The sequence below is a fragment of the Peromyscus californicus genome, unplaced genomic scaffold (genome assembly GCF_007827085.1).
Source record: "Peromyscus californicus insignis strain IS unplaced genomic scaffold, ASM782708v3 Scaffold_14__1_contigs__length_90479793_seg_2, whole genome shotgun sequence".
NCBI classification, from domain to species: Eukaryota; Metazoa; Chordata; class Mammalia; order Rodentia; family Cricetidae; genus Peromyscus; species Peromyscus californicus.
This window is the reverse complement of record NW_026294436.1, coordinates 19,720,608-19,741,978: the sequence shown is the minus strand read 5'-3', so window position 1 is coordinate 19,741,978 and position 21,371 is coordinate 19,720,608. Positions and strand designations below refer to the sequence as shown.

General features: G+C 46.4%; 1 protein-coding gene across 5 annotated transcripts in view; it reads right to left on the bottom strand.

The window, feature by feature from the left end:
• Positions 1–8,978: 8,978 nt before the first annotated feature.
• Pik3c2b (phosphatidylinositol-4-phosphate 3-kinase catalytic subunit type 2 beta) overlaps positions 8,979–21,371 on the bottom strand; it is a 69,194-nt gene continuing 56,801 nt past the window's right edge. For 4 of the 5 annotated variants that reach the window (XM_052736938.1, XM_052736936.1, XM_052736940.1 and 1 more), the window contains 9 exons: positions 20,897–21,053; positions 20,488–20,597; positions 19,196–19,397; positions 18,652–18,776; positions 17,582–17,699; positions 16,719–16,800; positions 16,261–16,367; positions 13,965–14,093; positions 8,979–11,798 (listed from right to left, as the gene is read on the bottom strand). In XM_052736938.1, the coding sequence (XP_052592898.1) occupies positions 11,610–11,798; positions 13,965–14,093; positions 16,261–16,367; positions 16,719–16,800; positions 17,582–17,699; positions 18,652–18,776; positions 19,196–19,397; positions 20,488–20,597; positions 20,897–21,053 (1,219 nt within the window). In that variant the 3' untranslated portion in view covers positions 8,979–11,609. The remainder of the gene's footprint in view (positions 11,799–13,964; positions 14,094–16,260; positions 16,368–16,718; positions 16,801–17,581; positions 17,700–18,651; positions 18,777–19,195; positions 19,398–20,487; positions 20,598–20,896; positions 21,054–21,371) is intronic. The other variant, XM_052736939.1, reaches the window with a different exon arrangement.

Genomic DNA, 21,371 nt, shown 5'->3' with positions numbered 1-21,371 from the left:
AAAGACTTCTGGGTAAAGTCCTTGAAAGGAGCCACAATACCTCCATCCTCCATCTGGGGGCTTACTCTTACTTCTGGGCCACAGTTATGCTCTAAGAGCTGAGAGCTGTCACGTGCCTCAAGAGGCTCCGTCTCTGGTATTATAAATTGGACAGTAAGCTTTCTAAGTGCAAAGAATTGTCTTGATCTATTTTTGGAAACCCACAGTCAGGTGCCTGATACAGGATCCAGGGCACATTTCCAGAAGCATCCCTTAAACGGTATTCTTTACCAATGATGGCAAGCCACTAGGGAGCATCAATATATCAGTATGTGCTTGCTGACAGAATTCATGAGGCATATCCACTTTCCAAGGTTGACATCAAGTATATTAAGATGCTCTGAAACTATTAACCATCACAGTAAAGAGACTGTTGCATGTTGCTTAGGAGAGCTAGCCCGAGATCGAGGGATAAACAAAGCTGTTGGAGTTGTTGTGGTCAGAGCCTGGACCCTGACAACCCTAACAAACTAGACTTGACCACCCATCCTCAGTAGGCCAGTTGAACAGACAAAGCAGTAGCAAAAACCAGGCAAAGGGCATTTATTCAATGTAAACATATTAGGAAGAGAAACAAAGAGGTCCAGTGACCCCATCTTTAGGGTCTTAACATGAAATTTGAGTGATTTTATTTTATTTTTTTAATGTGTGTTATTTATTTTAATAATTTTATGAGTATTTTGCCTGCATGTATGTCTGTGCTCCACAGGTGTCCTGATGCCCACAGAAGCTAGAGAGGATGTCTGATCCCCTGAAACTGGAGTTATAGATGATAATTGAATCTGCGTCCTTTGGAAGAGGAGCAAGTGCTCTTAACCACTGAGCCATCTCTCCAGCCCACAGGCTTTGGTTTAAATAAAAAGAAAAGGAAGAGCTGGAGAGATGCCTCAGTAAATAAGAGCATGCACTGCACGTGTGTGTGTGTGTGTGTGTGTGTGTGTGTGTGCGTGTGCGTGTGCGTGTGCGTGTGCGTGTGTGTGTGTGTGCATGTGTGTGTGTGTGTGCGCGCGCGCGCGCTTGTGCATTCTGTGTCTCTGGATAACCTGGAGCTCTCTATGTAGACTGAGCTGGCCTTTAACACATAGAGATCCACCTTCCTCTTTGTGGGGGCCAAAATTATTCAAGGTCAGAGAATCTGAGCTTGCTTTACCCAGCAGGGCTGCATACTGAGATGATTTGGCCACAGGCATGTTTCCCAGGTGTTTGGAGGGTCTATATTTGCCTGTACGTTGTACTTTGATCTTGAGAGGGGGAGGTCTTTTGCTTTGCCCCTTGGCATTCTATAAAAAGCCCTTTGGCATAAACCTCACCTCAGGGCAACTGGGTATTGACCTAGGGCCCTCCAGAAGTGATCCTGTGTCTTTGTCTTTCTTATCATCTCTGTCTATCTTTCTATCTAATACTTCCTCATCCCCCGCCCCCCAACCAAGAACCTTCCACAGGTTGGAGCTGGACTCTGACAGACTCCCACACCTCTTCCTCCCTAGTGCTGGGATTAAAGATGTGTGCCACCATACCTGGCTGTACTGCTCTTGTAGAGAACTGGATTTAGTTCCCAGCACCCATTGGGTGGCTCACAACTGTAACTCCAGCTCCAGAGGATCTGACAACTTTCTATGGGTACCTGCACATAGCTACACACAGATATTTAGGCACACAAATAACTTTTGTTGTTGTTTGTTTGTTTGTGTTTTTTGTTTTTTTTTTTGAGACAGGATTACTCTGTGTTGTTTTTGTTTTGGTGCCTGTCCTGGATCTCACTCTGTAGACCAGGCTGGCTTCAAACTTACAGAGTGCTGGGATTAAAGGCGTGCGCCAACACCGCCTGGCACCTAGTTCTGAATCCTTCCTTTAAAAGGATTTTAAATAAAATTATTTTAATAAAAAATTCTTAAATAAAAAAGCCTTTAAAATAACTTTTAAAAATAAGTAGATCTTTAAAAAGAAAGGTATGTATTAGTTCCTGTCATTTTGATGATTTTCTAGTGTTTTCTTAGTTCTCATCACTTAGCAACCGTCTAATGCTGTTTATTTTGTTTCCTGCAGCTTTTGGAATGTGTTTATTCTTCCTTTCAGTCTATAGTATTCCTCTTAGCATCCTCTGTAGGACTCGCTGAATGCCCACAAATTCTTTTAGCCTGCTTTTCTCATGAAAAGCTTTTTTTTTCCCTTCCCTTCACCCATGACTGAGAGTTGTGCTGGTTATACCGGTTTGGGTTGGCACCTGTGGACTTCAGAACTTGAAGTACATCTCTTTATTGTTTTATTTTTCTTATACATAATTTATTTTTATTTCATGTGCATTGGTGTTTTGCCTGCATGTGTGTCTGTGTGAGGGTGGCAGATCCTCTGAAAGAGCAGCCAGTGCTGCTAACTACTAAGGCAGCTCCCCAGCCCCATTTGGTTTTTTTTGTTTGTTTGTTTGGATTTTTTGGGATAGAGTTTCTCTATGTAACAGCCCTGGCTGTCGACCAGGCTCTCAAACTCACAGAGATCCACCTGCCTGTGCCTCCCGAGTGCTGGGACTAAAGGCATGTGTCACACAAGCTGACATATATTATTAATTGTGCATAAGAAGACTTCTGAAGCTGGGTGGTGGTGGTACACACCTTTAATCCCAGCACTCAGGAGGCAGAGCCAGGCAGATCTCTGTGAGTTCCAGGCCATCCTGATCTACAGAGCGAGATCCAGGACAGGCACCAAAACTACACAGACAAACCCTGTCTTGAAAAAAAACAAAATAAAAAAAAGAGAACTTCTGAAAAGCCTCCACCTAGTCCAGGATGGAGACCACCACAGACCCCCTTTGACAAGCATGGAGACCCACAGATCCCTATATAAAATGATGGTGACCACCACAGATCCCATAGACAAGGATGGAGGCCACCACAGATCCCCATATAAAATGATGGCGACCACCACAGATCCTGTAGACAAGGATAGAGACCACCAGAGATCCTGTAGACAAGAATGGAGACCACCACAGATCCTGTAGACAAGGAGCTAAATATGAGGTTACCAAGCAGAGCTGTAACTACATCTTGGTAGCTGTGCTAAGGGTTAGCTACCTGGAGGAAGTAAAGCTTGTAGGCTCCTGGTATACTAGAAGCTGGTCATATAACTGGAAACAAAGAAAGCATAGTGTAAGTCATTACTAGCAGGATCTACCCAGAGACAAGTAAGGTCTAAGTTTGGTGATTGGTCATCCAAAGTGTCATCCAAAGTTAATGGTGGCCAGCAGAACAAGCCACAGTCATCAGCTAGCAAATCAAAGATGGACTCGGGGAAGGAGTGGGCTGGGTATGTCTCAGCAGGTAAAGGTGCTTGCTGCCAAGTCTGAGCTTGATTCCTAGGATCTACACAGTAGAAGGAGAGAGCCAATACCGAACAATTGTCCTCTGACCTCTACCCAACACACTCTGGTGTGTATACGTATGTACACACATGCGTGCTCACTCATGTGGTCTGCATGGATGCCTGGAAGAGATCTGGATTTCTTCCTTAGTTACTTTTCTATTGCGGTGAAGAGATATCATGACCAAGAAAACTCTTGGGAGAAAGAGTTTGAGGCTTACGGTGTCAGAGGGCTAGAGTCCATGACCATCATGGTTGTGGAATATTATCTTAACTAGCTAGGCAAAGATGTGTTACATTTGTTAATGCTGCGGAGTATCACCTTAAGGACGTAAAGATGTATTACGTTTGCTTGTGCTGCAGTATTAGCTATGTAAAGATGTGTTGATTTGTGTTAATTAAATAAAATTAACCTGGGCTCAGAGAGGCAGGGTTAACAACTAGTTGTGTTATGCCCAGATCTCGGGGACCCCCAAAAGACCACCATGCAGACCGAATCCCATATAAAAAGCAAAGAGCCTTTATTTTCAAGCTCTTGAGTTTGGTCTGTCTGTCTGTCTGTCTGACACAGCAGTGAGAGCAGAGAGCACTGAGCTCAGGTGGAGCAGAGTTTTTATCATAGCAGAGATTGGGGTGAGGGGATTTCCTGGGTTCAGGACCCTGATTGGCTGACATTTGTCTAGGGTATCTGTAGAACAAAAGTAGGTGTGTGCTAGACTCAGAGACACCTGGCCACCTAATCTAACCTTATCTAATGGTTGGAATGTTTGGGGTGTCAGGTACTTCTTCCCCTTAGATGCAGGCCTTCCCTGGTTGGGGTCTGCTTACGGCTTCTCCTGGGTCTAGATGTTGCCTGCCAGTAAACCTGTCACAGAAGCTGTGCCTGGGCCTCTAAGCCTGTCATGGCATCTGTGTGGTCAAGCTGTTTTGGGCCTCCCACATTTGACAGGAAGTAGCAGGGAGGAGTTTAGTGTGGATTTTTTTGGGGGGGCGCATTGCGGAAGGAAGTGGCTTTCGAGACCCCAGCAAAGAGAGAAAGTAAGCCAGTTGCTCTTCTAATTCTCTGAGCTTGCAGGTTTTCACCCTAGCCTTGGAATCTTGAGTTTTGTCAGAAGGATAGAGATTTAGTTAGAACTACCTTTAGCGGCAGCAACAGAGCCATTGTCTGGGTACCACCAACTGGGGACTGAGTATTTAAACATGAGCCTACTGGGGTCCATTCTCATTGAGGCCACCGTAGCATCTAGGCACACATAATGCCCTCCCTAGGCAAGACCCCACTATGTTTTTATCCATGGACCCTGGGTGTGGGGCTTCACATAGACAGCTGAGGCAACCACTTAGCTAAGGACAAAGGCTAGTCACCATGCAATAGCCACACCAGAGGACAGCAGAGTCATTCCCAACTCAACTTGAAGGACTGTCACTACCAACAGTCACATCCCAGTGCTCATAGCAGACAAGCGGATAGCAACAAAATGACTGACAGGAAGAATGCCTGGGCTAGTGCCTGCAAACTGGAATGCTCCAGAACAGCCATGGGGTCACAGGGCCACCGCTGACGGTCCTGGAACTCACTTTGTAGACCAGGCTGGCCTCAGACTCAGAGATCCACCTGCCTCTGCCTCCTGAATACTGGGATTAAAGGCGTGCACCACCACCATCTAGTGCACTTGCTTATTCTTTTTTTAAATAACTTAATTTTATTTTTATGTGCATTGGTGTTTTTCCTGCATGTATATCTGTGTGAGGGTGTCAGATCTTGGAGTTACAGTTGTGAGCTGCCATGCGGGAATTGAACCCAGGACCTCTGAAAGAGCAGTCAGTGCTCTTAACCTCTGAGCCATCTCTCCAGCCTCAGCACTTGTTTACAGACAAAATTATATGGAAATGTGTGTGTAAATGCAAACTATTATTGACAAATCATAATGTTCTTTATACATATGCTTAGATTATTCATTATGAACACTCACATATTTATGTACAACCTGTGCATGGATGGGTGGGACGCAGAGCAACTTTGTGGAGTCGTTTCTCTCCTACTTCTGTGGGTTCTGGGGGACAGCCTCAGGTTGCAAGAATTCAAACCTTAAAGGACAGGGGCCTGGTGAATGGTGCTCACAGGGACATCTTTTTCTTAAGATTTATTTATTATATATACTTACAGGAGGGGAGGCTAAAATCTTTTTAGATTATGGATTAGCCTATAGAAAAATGTCTGCTATAGATCAAACAGTGAAAGGGAAGATGAATAGGAATCTCACTTAAACAACTTAAGTAAAACATAGCTCTCTGAACAGATGAAGACAGGTTTCTTCTGCACCTGGCTCTGCCTCCCAAGTGCTGGGATTAAAGGTGTGTGCCACCACCGCCCAGGTAATAACCTGTTTTGGTTTTTTTTTTTAAGATTTATTTATTATGTATACAGTGTTCTGTCTGCATGTATGACTGCAGGCCAGAAGAGGGCACCAGATCTCATTACAGATGGTTGTGAGCCACCATGTGGGTGCTGGGAATTGAACTCAGGACCTCTGCAAGAACAGCCAGTGCTCTTAACCTCTGAGTCATCTCTCCAGCCCTAATAACCTGTTTTATGTCCAAGCTATCTGTGTATTATTTCTCCTGTAGTTGTACATAAAATATTTTCACATTTAAAAAAAAGGACAAACACTATAGAATTGTATTACATGAAATATATAGAATATACAAATTAATAGAGACAGAAAGATTAGATGTTATTTCAAGATGGAGAAGAAAGGAATATAGAGCAATGATTTCCTAAGTACAAAATCTCTGTTTTGTGTGATGGAAAAGCCCCACAAATGGACAGTAGTATCAGGACATAATATCATGAATGCAATAAATCAATACAATTAATGTAATTAATCAATATCATAAATATTATTGAATGAATACTGCGAATGTAATCAATGAATACCACAAATGTAATTAATATCATGAGTGTGATTAATGAATATCATGAATGTAATTTAAAAAAAGATTTATTTATTATATAGAGTGTTCTGCCTACATGTATGCCTACATGCCAGAAAAGGGAGCCAGATCTCATTATAGATAGTTATGAGCCACAATGTGATTGCTGAGAATTGAACTCAGATCCTCTGGAGGAGCAGCCAGTGCTCTTAACCTCAGAGCCATCTCTCCAGTCCCCAAAGAGAGTGATATCTTTTTTTTTCAATTGTTTATTTTTCTATTATCAGCTTGACACAGTATAAATTATTATCCTAATAGTGAAATTTTTCATTGAGGCTTGCCCAGTAATTGAGTAAAACCAAAACTTATTATGAGCCATAGTCATCCTAGGGTCCCCCCTGCTATATAGCCTTCCTGGTTCTGTGGGTTGCAGTCTGATTGTTCTTTGCTTTATATCTAGAATCCATTTATGAGTGAGTACATACCATGTTTGTCCTTCCGGGTTTGGGTTACCTTACTCAGATGATACTTTCTAGTTCCATCCATTTGCCTGCAAATTTCATGCTGCCATTGTTTTTCTCTGCTGAGTAGTAAGTACTCCATTGTGTATATGTACCACATTTTCTTAATCCATTCTTCAGTTGACGGGCATCTAGGTTGTTTCCAGGTTCTGGCTATAACAAATAGTGCTGCTATGAACATAGTTGAACATGTATCTTTGTGGTATGATTGAGCATTCCTTGGGTATATGCCCAAGAGTGGTATGGCTGGGTCTTGACATAGATCCATTCCCAATTTTTTGAGAAACCGCCATACTGATTTCCACAGTGGTTGTACAAGTTTGCACTCCCACCAACAGTGGAGGTGTGTTCCCCTTGCTCCGCATCCTCTCCAACATAGACTGTCATTAGTGTTTTTGATCTTAGCCATTCTGACAGGTATAAGGTGGTATCTCAGAGTCGTTTTGATTTGCATTTCTCTGATGATTAAGGATGTTGAACATTTCTTTAAATGTCTTTCAGCCATTTGTGATTCTTCTTTTGGGAATTCTCTGTTTAGCTCTTTAGCCCACTTTTTAATTGGATTGTTCAGTATTTTGATGTCTAGTTTCTTGAGTTCTTTATATACTTTGGAGATCAGTCCTCTGTCAGATGTGGGGTTGGTGAAGGTCTTTTCCCATTCTGTAGACTGTCTTTTGGTCTTATTGACCATGTCTTTTGCCCTACAAAAGCTTCTCAGTTTCAAGAGGTCCCATTTATTAATTGTTGTGCTCAGTGTCTGTGCTGCTGGTGTTATATTTAGGAAGTGATCTCCTGTGCCAATGTGTTCAAAAGTACTTCCTACTTTCTCTTCTATTAAGTTTAGTGTAACTGGATTTATGTTGAGGTCTTTGATTCACTTGGACTTGAGTTTTGTGCATGGTGAAAAAAAAAGATTTATATCCCTAACATCAAGCTCTACTATAGAGCTATAGTAATAAAAACAGCTTGGTACTGGTATAAAAACCAACACACAGACCAATGGAATCGAATTGAAGACCCTGACATTAATCCATGCACATATGAACACCTGATTTTTTACAAAGAAGCCAAAACTATACAATGGAAAAAAGAAAGTTTCTTCAACAAATGGTGCTGGCATAACTGGATGTCATTATGTAAAAGATTACAAATAGAACCATATCTGTCACCATGCGGTATCTTTTTTTGTTTGTTTTGGTTTTTTGAGACAGGGTTTATCTGTGTAGCCCAGGCTGTCCTGGAAATCAGAGATCTGCCTGCCTCTGCTGGAATTAAAGTCATATGTCACCACTGCCCTGCCATGTTTTAAAACAAACAAAACATGTAAATAAATGTATTCTTGAGAAGAAAGGACAGCTTGATGATCCTGACATGCTGTCAATCATAATCATTAACCTAAAATGTATATGCAATGGAAATTTACACTGCATGGTCAAATTTTCTGCCAACTTCTGTGGCTGTTCTAAGTCTTTTGTTATTTAGTTTTGATCCCTCTCTAATGAATTCACAAACTCATAGAGAATGACTCAAACAAGCATTTTCAAACTAGTTTTTCTTTAACTATTTACTCTTGTTGAGTTTTTTAAATTTTCCTTTCAGAACTTGGAGTCAAGGCTAGCCTGGAACTCCCCAAGATGATGGAAATTGTCAATGATGATGTCCATTGTCAATGATGGAAACACTGTACCAGGAGCATCTTGGAGGAATCATGTCTGGACAGTAGGAGCAATATATAACAACGATTTATTGGAGTGCCTTAAAGACTCCAGCTGAGACCCTAAGAGGTGGGATCACACCTTGACTGGGACAGTCTAACTATGCCTACCTTCTGCACCCCCCCCCCAGTTCCTCCTTTATTTTGACCTAGAGGTCATGTCAGTACCCTGAAAATAAACTTTGTGGGGGGTATCACAGGACCCCTTTATACCCTTCCCAATGTGGCCACACTGAATACCTCTCTGCTTTTCATCACTACTGTCTATTCCTTTAATTGGCATGCTGGAACAGTGGCTGAGCCTAACCCATTAGGTCTGCTGAAGCAGGGCTTCTGCCCTCAAACTCTGATTACAAGCAGCTGACAACTGTAAAGATGTCCATGTCGTGCACCAGGGCACATAAACACGCATCGGATGCTTATCCAAACACTCACATCAACCGATCTTTAATGATGGTAGCTTTGTTTTCTCAAATGTCATTTATTAGAAAATACAACTCCAGAGAAAGTAGAAGATACAAGGGACGTGGGAAGTGGGTACAGTACATAGGCCTCTTTAAGTCAGGGGCACAAAGGGTCAAAATAAAATGAGCTACAGTAGCTCACCTATGGTCCAAACATCCGGAAGGTTCCACTGCTTTCCCTCTCCAGTCTCTGGCCTTTAGCAGTCCGCTTTATCCTTGGCATTTTAAAATTATATTTGTGTGTGTGTGTGTGTGTGTGTGTGTGTGTGTGTGTGTGCGAGTGCGCATATGATGTGTAATGTATGTGGAAGCCAAAGAACAACGTGTGGAAGTTGGTTTGCTCCGGCCCTCTTGAAGGTCTCAGTGATCAGACTCCAGCTGACAGGGCAAGTGCCCTTACCCACTCAGCCATCTCACTGGCCTGGCATTTTTTTTTTAAACATTTATTTATTTATTATGTATACAGTACGCCTGCATGTGTCCCTGCAGGCCAGAAGAGGGCACCAGATCTCATTACAAGTGGTTGTGAGCCACCATGTGGTTGCTGGGAATTGAACTCAGGACCTCTGGAAGAGTAGTCGGTGTGCTTAACCACTGAGCCATCTCTCCAGCCCTGGCCCGGCATTTAATAAAGAAAAAAGTGAATAGATGTGGCGGCTCATGACTGTAATCTTAGCACCTGGGCGGTTGAAGGCAAGTAGGTCAAGGTTATCCTCATCTACATAGGAGTATGAGGCCAACCTGGGCTATATGATATCCTCACCCATAAACAAAAACACAAGCAAAATGAAACCTTCCTTGCTTCCATTTGGCTTCAATGAACGGAGCTTTTCTCTCTCCAGTAGTGGGGTCACAGAGAAACTGTTTATGGTGTCCTTGCTAATCCTTTTCCCTCATCAGCTAACTCCTGCTTTAAAAAGTTAATTGCCTGCTGGGTGGCGGTGGCACATGCCTTTAATCCCAGCACTCGGGAGGCAGAGGCAGGTGGATCTCTGTAAGTTCGAGGCCAGCCTGGTCTACAGAGCGAGTTCCAGAATAGGTTCCAAAGCTACACAGAGAAACCGCCTGTCTCAAAAAAACCAAAAGTTAATTGCCTTTAATTCCAGCCCTACAGAGGCAGAGGTAGGCAGATCTCTATGAGTTCGAGGCCAGCCTAGTCTACATAGCGAGACCCTGTCTCAAGAAACAAAAAAGTTAAATCAAGTCCCTATCCCTCACTTTTTAAATAAGACAACTCTTTGGAGAGAAACTCGAGTGGATTTTAAATTCATCTGGTGAGGAACAGGGAGTATGAGGTGGGCTGGGGATGCAGCATGGTGGTAGAGTGCTTGCCTAGCACTCAAAGGACCCTGGGTTGACCCCTAGCACCACAGAAGAAAGACATGTGTTGAAAGAATCTTTTGTTTGTTTTCTAAAGAGTATGTGCTCCAGTGCAGCCTCCTTCTGGCCAGGAAGATAACTGGAAGAAACAATCGCCTTGACCGATCTCCACTCTCTCCAGCCTCCTTGGCTACAGCCTGGGTACCCTTTGTCTACACACTAAACAGCTTTGTGGCCCTACAGAATGAAATTCCTTTGGAAGTGTGACAGAAGCAGGGTTTGGGAGAGAAAGTAGTAGAGGGTCTCAGGGAACGTATTCCAGAAACTGTGCAGCAAGTGGCCCAGAGCTAAGGGTTGGCAGCATTTTGTCCCATCAAACAAGATGGGGCATAGAAGCACCCAGTGTGTTCACCGGGACCCACGGAGGGCTGAGAGATCAGAGGGGGGAGGGGCAGAAGAAAGCGTTAAGAGTCAAATCCGACCAGCAGGGGGAGAAGAGAGGAAAAACTTTGCCCTAAAAGAGCGTGGGTCCCTGAATATAGGTCCTTGGCGGACCCCTGACATGGAAGGCCCTTCCTTACACACATAGGTATCACGTTGCTCTCCTTTGGAGGCAGAATCGGACGGCCCGAAGAGGGCCTCAGCCCAGCAGCCAGTGAGTCCTCCCCACCCTTCCCCAGTGCGCCTGAGAGGGGAGGGCTTCACTGAGGACCTACCGGGGGCCCCTCCCCAACATTTCCTATAGCTAGAAAACAAAACCCCAAAAATCCTGGGGAAAAGTCCAATAAGAACTTTCATCATACAAAAAACCCCAAATAGTCCTCATTTGCCTTCTGAGGCACAGTATGCCTCTCTCTCACAAAGCTTCCTGTCCCAGTTAGGACAACATTACTATTTCATTTTTTAAAAATAAAAATAAAAATGTCCACCCACCCTCCCCCAAGTGCTACTTCATACGGCCTGCACTCCACACACCCCAAAGCAGGCATTGCTCCCTTGACACAAGGTAAACTTAAAACTCTGCTGCAACCCCACAGCTTCCAAGGGGGCTGTCCCCCACAATCAACCCAAGCGCAGTCTGCTGAGGAAGGGGCAGCGGAGAGCGCTGGACTCTTCCAGCCCCTCCCCGAGGTCAGGTCCACCTGGACCGTGGGAAAGGTCGCCAAGGGCTCTGCCTCTTCCTAGCAAAGGAGTCAGGCAGGCAGGGGAGAGGCTTCTCCTCCAGCTCTGGGCAGCAGCTGCAGGTCTGGGCCGTGACTGGGCTCATGAGGTTCCGTGCCCTCGAGATCCCAGTGCGAACCAGCCGGTCTTCTCCTGGGCCAGGTCCAGCTCCCGAAGGCGGATGTGTACCTCCCCAAGGAGCACGTTCTCCCAAAATCCTTGTTCACTCAGCACGCTCAGCTGGAGCTCCCGCTGCTGCAGGTCTCCCTTGGGGATCCCATCATACACCAACTGCAAACGTGGGCATTGGGAAGAGAGAGGAGCTGTGAGACAGGGCAGGGCCAAGTCCACGGGGAACTCAGAAGAGATGACCAGTCCCTGGGGTCTTTTCTTTTCTTTTTTTTTTTTAAAAAGATTTATTTATTTATTTATTTCATGATTGAGTGCTCTATCTTCATGTACGCCTTAATGCCAGGAGAGGGCATCAGATCCCACTAGAGATGGTTGTGAGCAATCATGTGGTTGCTGGGAATTTAGGACCTCTGCAAGAGCGGCCAGTGCTCGTAACCACTAAGCCATCTCTCCAGCCCTGGAGTTGTTTCTTTAAGATAGGTGTGGCCTGGTGCTCACAGCAATCCTGCCTCTGCCGCCCGAAGGCTGGGATTATGTTTATTGGAGCCTCTGGTCATCCTCCACACAGGGCCAGCAGGCTCCTCTCCTCAAGGTGACCCAAGTCCCCTGGTTGAGAGTGCTTGCTGTCAGGCTGGAGAGAGAGATGGCTCAGCAGTTAAGAGCAGTGGTTGTAAGTCAGAAGCTCATTTTTTAGTAAAAGGGGGACCTGTAGGGCCCTGGCCCCCGTTTTGGGTAACTGTTGCCTTGCTTGCTGACCTTGACCTTGATATCCTCCCTATGCTAATTCCCTGCCGGGTTCCACCCTCCTGAATGCTTAAGGGAAGTTCCTTGTCTGTGTATCCTGCATAATGGTGTTAACAGCTTAGATGCAAGATTGTAAAACATCTATAGCGAACTTCTGCCCTCCGGGGTTCTCCCATTGTGCTGTAAGCCTGTATTTAAGACCTCTTCCCTCCTTCAATAAACAGCATTCGGCATTAAAAAAAAAAAAAAAGAAAGAAAGAAAAAAGAAAGGAGCAGTGGTTGTTGCCCGACATGGTGGTGTGCTGTGCACCTCTAATCCCAGCACTTGGGAGGCAGAGGCAGGCGGATCTCTGTGAGTTTGAGCCCAGCCTGGTCTATGAAGCAAGTTTCAGGACAGCCAGAGCTGTTATGTAGAGAAACTCTGTCTCAACAAACAAACAAACAACAAACAAACAACCCAGCACCATGGGCTGGAGAGATGGCTCAGAGGTTAAGAGCACTGGCTGTTCTTCCAGAGCTCCTGAGTTCAGTTCCAGGCAACCACATGGTGGCTCACAACCATCTGTAATGAGATCTGGTGCCCTCTTCTGGCGGGCAGGCATACATGCAGATAGAACACAGTGTACATAATAATAAATCTAAAAAAAAAAAAAAAATCCAGCACCCACATGACAGCTCACAACTGTCTAGAACTCAAGTTCCAGTGGACCCAATACCAATACCCTCATGCAGACATACATGCAGGCCAAACACCAATGCACATTTTAAAAAAAGAAAAAAAAGTGTTTGCTGTCTGGAGGCTCAAAACTACCTGTAACTCCAGCTCTACCCGTAACTGGATCTTCTGTCAACCATTGGCACATTTCCACATAAATAAAACCAATATTAAAAAAGTACAGTCCATACCAAAATGCTCAAGGCCACCACTGAACAGAAAAGTAGCCACGGCACCTAAATCAGCAAGCGTGACTCGCTCCAATACAAATAACTTATAAGAATAGACAGCTGGAGAGATGGCTTGGAGGTTAAGAGCCCTGGCTGCTCTTCCAGAGGTCCTGAGTTCAATTCCCAGCACCCATATGGTGGCTCACAACCATCTGTAATGAGATCTGGCGCCCTCTACTGGTCTGCAGGCACACATGCATGCAGACAGAACACTGTATACATAATAAGTAAATCTTTTTTTTTTTTTTTTAAGAACAGTTTGTTGCCGGGTGTTGTGTGGCGCATGCCTAGAATCCCAGCCCTCAGGAGGCAGAGGCAGGAGAATCAGGAATTCAAGGCCAGCCTCAGTTACATATAGAGTCTGAGTCCCAAAAAAACCAAAATAAATAATTAAAGAAGTGGTTTGCCATCCAGCAGTGGTGGCGCACGCCTTTAATCCCAGCACTCAGGAGGCAGAGGCAGGCAGATCTCTGTGAGTTCAAGGCCAGCCTGGTCTACAGAGTGAGATCCAGGATAGGCACCAAAACTACACAGAGAAACCCTGTCTCGAAAAAACAAAAAAACAAACAAACAAGCAAGAAGTGGTCTGCCAACCCCCGTGCTGCCCTGCACCCCCCTCCCCCCGTTTCCACACACCATCTCATTGTAGGTAGGATTGCAGGTTTTCCGGGCCACTTTGGTTTTCCTCTTTGTGGTCTTCTGAGGGTCAGGAAGGAGGTAAATCTTTACATAGGGGTCAGGGTCGTTCCCATCCTGCAGCGGCTGCTAAATGGAATGAAACTGAAGATGAAGATCCCACAGTCTCTTCCACTTTCTAGTCATCCCTGAAGCCACACTCTGATCTAGAGTCTCTCTCATTCGCCCGCTGGCCTTTTGTAGTGCATACTTAATCTTTTCGTCTGCTTTCCAGCTCATTACACGCTGATAAAAAGATCTACCATGATTACATTAAAAATATATACATATATGCATACACATATATGCTCATAAAAAGATCTACCATGATTATGTTAAAAAATATATACATGAGCTGGGCAGTGGTGGCGCACACCTTTAATCCCAGCACTGGGGAGACAGAGGCAGGTGGATCGCTGTGAGTTCAAGGCCAGCCTGGTCTACAGAGTGATTTCCAGAACAGACTTCAAAGCTACACAGAGAAACCCTGTCTCAAAAAGCAAAAAAACAAACAAAAATGCGCGCACGCACGTGTGTGTGTGTGTGTGTGTGTGTGTGTGTGTGTGTGTGTGTGTGTGTGTAATTTTTCAGTTTTAGTTTTCTGAGACAGGATCTCTCTACATAGCCCTGGCTGTCCTGGAGCTCACTATATAGACCAGGCTGAACTCACAGAGATCCATCTACCTGTCTCTGCCTCCTGAGTGCTGAGATCAAAGGAATGCATCACTAGGCCTGGCTTGTAATAGAGTTTAAGTGAACCATCAGCTCTCCCCAGGCATGTCCTCTCCATGCTATTTTGTCATTTGGTCCCTTTTAAGCCCTAACAGGTAGAGGTATGTATGAGCAGAGAGAAGAGGTTGCTTGCTCAAGGTCCACGGACTACTGATTCACTCAGGTTGACTCTGTTCTAGTTTTTGTTTGTTTTTAGAGCCTGGGTCCAACCCACAGTCTCCAAACTCATCCTTAAGTCAAAGCTGAGAGTAACATTTCATGACTGAAACCCTAGTACTTGGAAGGCTGAGTCAGGAGGACTGCCTTGTGGTCAAGGCCAGATGGGCTACATGGAGTTCCAGTTCCGGGCTAGTCTGGACTGGATTGAAAGCCTGTCTCACAAAAATTAATAAGTAAATTAAAAAACCTGACACTTAAGTCAGAACACAGCACATCTACCCAAAGACCTCTAAGGATTTCTATCAGGACTGAAGCCAGAGCCTTACTATGCGCCCACTGGTTCCTTCGCCGTTCACCCTGGGCCGCAGCCAATGGGAACTAGCACACACACAGGCTTTCTCCTGAGTCTGGGCTTTTAGACCTAACTGCGCCACAGGTCTGAAGCAATCAATCCTCTCTCAGATTTACACAAGGGGCTTCCTCCCTCCCTTCCTTAGGTCTTTGTACAGATCTTATCACTGAGGCCTCCTCTTCCCCCTGGGACTCCTGGTCTGCTTTATTTCTTGTACAGTTCTCAACCCACTGGCACACCATTTATTCTCTCTATCTATTCTATAGTCTGTCCTTTCTAAGTGGACTGTAAGCACCCTGCGGCACAGCGGTGTTCTGACTTCTCCTGCATCAAGAGCTAATGTATTAGTAGGCACCAGATAACATTTGTTGAACGAATGAGTGAGTGATAACCCAGTGTGAACACAAAACCAACGTTTCTTTGACTCCAAAGTACACACTTCTGCTATGACTTGATGCTCCAGTCTTCAAAAAAAGCAATATTGGATGCTGGGCATTGTAAATGTTCAACAAAAGTTCCTTCCCCATTCATGATGTCCTTAGAACCTGTGCCAAAATTAATTATATACTGCCTTGAATATGCCTGAAGGAAGTCCAGTGGCTGCCCTGTCTAGACTCACCTATCTATATTTATCTATTACTATAACCAGGTAGCAAGCCCCCTGGACCTCTCTTTTATAAAACCATAATTACCATAACAACAGTACTACTCAGAAAGGCAAGTGCATCCCATGGATTATCTCACTCCATCCCCACAGCAACCCCTGAAGAGAGGCACCAACATCACTTTATAAAGAGGCTCACAGTGCTCAGGATACAGCCGCACAGACCACAGCAAGCAAGCAGCTGTGTCTTGAATCGCCTGGTCAACCGCAGGCCTGGCATGGGCAGCCTGTGGCGGAGGCTCAGTAAACATCTGTGGTTACTCTCATTATCCGGGAGCAGAGAACTGACTCGCCCAAAAAACTACCAGCAGAAAGATGAGGGACCCAGCGAGGGCTGTGCCTGCACTTACCAAGCCCCGAATATGCATCACCATGATGAAGAGCTTGTTGTTCTTATAGGAAATCGACAGCTTCACCTCCCCACCGACCTTCCCAACAGGCCGGGCCCATGTCCCATCTGCAGGGAAAAGGGAAGCTGAGAAAGATCCGTAGGCCAGAAGTGCCCCTGACTGGTGCCAGGCAGACTTTTTACTTTCTTCCTGAACTCCTGCCCCAGCCTGTCTGGTTTCTGATACTCACGTGGGTCTGGAATGCAACGTAGAGGTGGGTTGGGATGAATGTACCCAATCTGAGAGGGGTTATCGCTGAATAAATATCCATCCCTAGGGAACTCAGCCATAGAGCTGTGGACACCACAGCCCTAAAGGAAAACCAGAGTCCCCAGAAAGCAAGCAACTGAACAGGAAAGAAAGTTGACAAAGAGGTGGGGATGTGTTTTGGGGGGACTGCCACCAGGAAGGTACCGTACCTGAGGACTTCGGAGCTGGGCTCATGCCTGAAGCCTTCTCATCCCGGGGAAGGGGGTGGAAGAAGGTATATACCAGATCACACTGGAACAGACCAGAAAACAGGGCCACTCCAGTAAGACATGACCCAGGAAGGGCTAATTTTATTTAGACATAGACACAGACAGACAGACAGACACACACACACACACACACACACACACACACACTGTTTGTTTTTTAAGAAAAAAAAAGTCAATAGTTGGGTGGGTTGGGGAACAAATTCCTATAATCTCAGCAATCAAGAAACAAAAGGAAGAAGACCGTTACAAGTTCAAGGATAACCTGGTCTGCAAAATTTTGACCACATCTCAAAAATCAAAATGGACAAAAATAATAAAAAACAAAACAACAAAACAAGCCACTTCAGGTCGAAAGCAGCCTACACTACTCCTGACTTCTTTTCTTTGTTTTGTTTTTTCGAGACAGGGTTTCTCTGTGTAGCCCTGGTTGTCCTGGAACTCACTCTGTAACCCAGGCTGGCCTCGAACTCACAGAAATCCACCTGCCTCTGCCTCCCTGAGTGCTGGGATTAAAGGCGTGCGCCACCACCTGTCTACTCCGTCTTCTCTATTCCCCTATCAACACACCAGCTTGGGGAGACATGACGGAGTTAGCCTGGGGCTGAAACACAAGCCTTTCTCTGGAAGAGTGTTTCTAATAAACACAGGAAATGAAAAGACCTGGGCCCGAGGCTTGATCCACCATGGACCTGTGCTCTCTAATCCTCATCAAAGCCGGCACTGGTCATTCACCAGGCAGACAGACCGAATGACCTCCCCACGACTCAGGCCCCTCCTTTCACATCCGACACCCAGGCACTCACCTCAGCCACCTCCGGAGCTGCGTGGATCAAGTGCCAGATGTAACCGTTTAGCTCCTCCCTCCGCCGCTCAGCCACCGCCTCTCCCCGGGAGCGGCCAATCACAAAGCGGCTAGGGAAGCTGGACGGACAGGAAGACGAGGGACACAGGGACAGAGGGGGAGTGAGTATGAAGATTTTAGATATTTCCTTTGCATTTCTATTTACCTGATCCTCAATTCCAAGCTGCTTCTCTTCTGGGGGATCCTTGCCTCCCTGACTCCTACCAGACTTCCCAGTCTGTGCTCACGTCTGTGGGTTAGTCTGTTTCTGTCTCTCTCTTACTCTGTCTCTCTTACTCTCTGTCTGTCTCTGTCTCTCTCTCTCTTCCTGGGACCCCAGACAATTCCAGCATTTTAATCATCAAGCATTATTAAAGACTTCTAGGTACGGTTCTGTGGCATTGAGGACATTCACAATGCTACATGAATGTCCCCAGAAGCCAGGTCCAGAACTCCTTTCATCTTGCAGAACTAAAGCATCACACCCGTTAGATCTCAACCACCGATTCTGCATTCAGTCCCCAGGGCTCTGACTGCTCTAGGGGGCTCCGATAAGTAGGGCCACAGAGCTTTTTATCTTCTCGTGACTGGCCTGTTTCGTTTAGGCTCATCTGTGACGTAGGTGTCAAAGGTCCCTTTCAAGGCTGAATGTGTGTGTGTCACACTTTATCCATTAGGAAAAAAGGGGTAATTCTTTGATAAGTTATAAACTTTGAGTCATGTTCAGATTCACCCAGTGCCCCTGCTTTCAGCTCAGCTGGCTTGCTTTTTGGCTGGTGCCTCTGTGTTATGTTTTGTTTTGTTTTGTTTTTCCGCAAGGCTGTTGGGCGGGCTGGCAATTACAGCCAGCAGGGGGCGCACTTGTCACCAAACCCACTACCTGGCAGACTAAAGCAGGTCGAGAGCCTCCGTTTCAAGGAGTCCTTTCTGAAACAGCCTGCCTGCTAGCTCCATCCTTCCTCCCTCCCCGTATCTTTGAGCTCAAGAGGATGGGGGCACGCGCAGGGGGGTGGGGTGGAGGGGGGGCGCTACCTGGGCAGGAAGGAAGAAGGGAAGAGCAGGCGCAGCTTATTGTGCAGTTCCTGGAACTCCTCGAACGTCCTCTGGATGTAAGTTGCCTCATGAGCGTTCTCTCTCATAACCTTCACCACATATATCTGCAAAGGCCAAAACCCAGAGTCCGCCTGCCTGACCACCTGCCTCCTAGAGGGGACAGGGGAGCAGACGTGCACGTGCGCCTGTGTGAGTGTGTGTGCGTGGTGCTTTCCAGAAGGAAAAGGGTCTCAGAAGAGCCTCCAGGGGAGAAAAGAGGGTGGGCTGCATACAGGCCGGAACTTGAAAGCAGAGACCTCCTGCCTGTGTCTCACAGGACATGTGTCTCACAGAATTACAAACCAGTTCAGCTGCCCGAACCTATGCAGATCACTTAATGGAGGGAACTGCTCTGTCTGGGATCATTCCCGGTGCAAGAGCCTTGGTAAACTCCAGGGCCCACTGCGCAGGTGTGAAGGAAGAGTTAACCCCAAGAAGATGGGTGGACAAGAAGCAACAGAGCGTCGGAGGGGCGAACACTCACATAGCCCTTGCTGGGGTGGAAGACCTTCTCGTGCCGGCAGAGAAAAACATCACTGATGCGGCCAGAGCTCTTGAGCGTGTGTGTTCGGGGCGCAAAGGAAAGGGTCAGCCGGTCATCTGAGCCCGTGAACTTCATCTGAGCCAGGTTATGGATGAAAAAGTTGAGTTTCGTGGCTACGCTGCCCAGGCTGGACTCTATCAACCTGTTTGTGCAGGATGGGAAACAAAGGATGTAACCACGGACCCAACCTCCCTCCGCCTTGACAACTATCTAAACAGATATTCCCAAAGTCCTGAGATTTGGGGGTGAAGGGATGGGGGGATGGAGGTAGACAGGATCTCACTATGTAGCCCAGGCTGCCCTCAAATTCATGGTGATCCTCCTGTCTCAGCTTCCCAAGTACTAGGATTACGGGTGTGGGCTACCATGCCCAGCCCTGAGTCCTGAAATTAACCACCAGATCAAATTACGTTCCCAATGTAATAGTCTCATGGAGCACATGATTGACACAATTATGTCATGCAGTTTGCGTTTGTGAATCCTGAGTTCTTATTCCTCCTGCCAAAGACACTCAAAACAAGGTAGGAGGGAACTTGGGACAGCAAATGTCTAAATAGTACTATCAAATGGAATCCCAGGACCACACCAGGCCCTGCTCAAAGAGACTAACTTCTAAGTGAGGTCTCCTGAAAGGGGAAGGGTCTGACTGAAAGAGCTAAAAAATATCATAAACTGGGTGCGATTCCAGCAGAGGCAGGTGGATCTTTGAGCTCCTTCAAGGCTAGCCTGATCTACAGAAGAAATTCTAAGACAGCCAGGGCTACACAGAAAGACGCTGTCTTGAAAAACAATAAATGAATAAATAAAACCTATTATGAAATCCAGCTTCTACACTGCCTCCTAGACAAAGTCTCTGATTGGGATCGGTAGGAACCCAGATAAGAGCCAGGCAGTGGTGGAGCACACCTTTAATCCCAGCAGCTGGGAGGCAGAAGTAGGCAGAAGGAAGAGAAGGAGGAGGGGGGGGCTAGGGGGAGGAGGAGGGGAAGGAGGAGGAAGGGAAGGAGGAAAGGAGAAAGAGGAGGAAGAGGAGGAGGAGAGAGATGCTAATAGCCCTACTTATACATATTAGCCCCAGAATGTAAACAGGAACAAAATGATTCCCAAGGCAAAACTGGGACAGGAGATCCAAGTCCTGGCCCTGCCATTTGGACTAAGCCTTTCCCACTGCCCAGCCTGCTCCTGCCAACTCAGCAGCCCGCGAACCACTTGGGTGGGCAGTACTGTGTTACCTTGTGAAGTAGGTGGTGGCATTGGCCTCTGTGTCCTGAGGCCTCAGAGCATCATACACATACTTGAGGTCCTCCAGGTCGGAGAGCTCAGGGATGCCACAGGACAACATCTAGAAGAAGAAAGGAGGGCTTGCTCTCTACCCTGAGGCAAGGTTTCCTGTACTAGGCTCCGTGATCTTTTGGGGTTATAGGCAGATGCTGTGGGCAGGGGTTAGAGGGCCACTGGAACTGAGAGGCTAAGTGCGGGGTCAGGCATCACTGTTCCTAGTAGTTTGGGTCCCTGCCTTTAGGGAAGACAGGGAGCACAACTGAGAGACGTGGGTCTCTATGAACCCTCTGGAAAAATCCCGGGCAGTGTTAAAGATGGAGCCAGGTAATAAGGAGGGTCATAAAGAGATGAGCTCCTCACCAGGCCCAGAAGGTTGAGGAAGAGGTGGGTGTGCTTGCGAATGAGGTTGTAGGCTTGGCAGCAAAGGTCAACAAAATCATGGAAGCGGCTGGAAGGCTTGTCACCCCCGTTGATGACATACGCCATGTCCGAGGTGAAGACAAAGGGGGCGCGGTCCCTGAGCCAAGGGAACATACAGGGAGAAGGTCAATATGGAGAAGGGGGGGGGTCACCTTGTAAACGTCACCAGGAACGTCACCAGGGTCTGCTTTCCTTCACCCCTCATCGTGTGTTCTAACCAGGGAACTAGTGATGCTTTCTCCCAGCTACCTAACTGGGGTCCCTGCTGAAGCTCAGGTACCTGTCCCTTTGCTCAGTCCTCAGCCCCTCATCATGGGATCAGCCGATCCTCACCTTCCACAAGGCTCTGCATGAACTTGAGCTCCTTATCAGTCTTCTCTTCTTCAGAGCGGCTTGCCCAGGGTCAGTGCTCTGA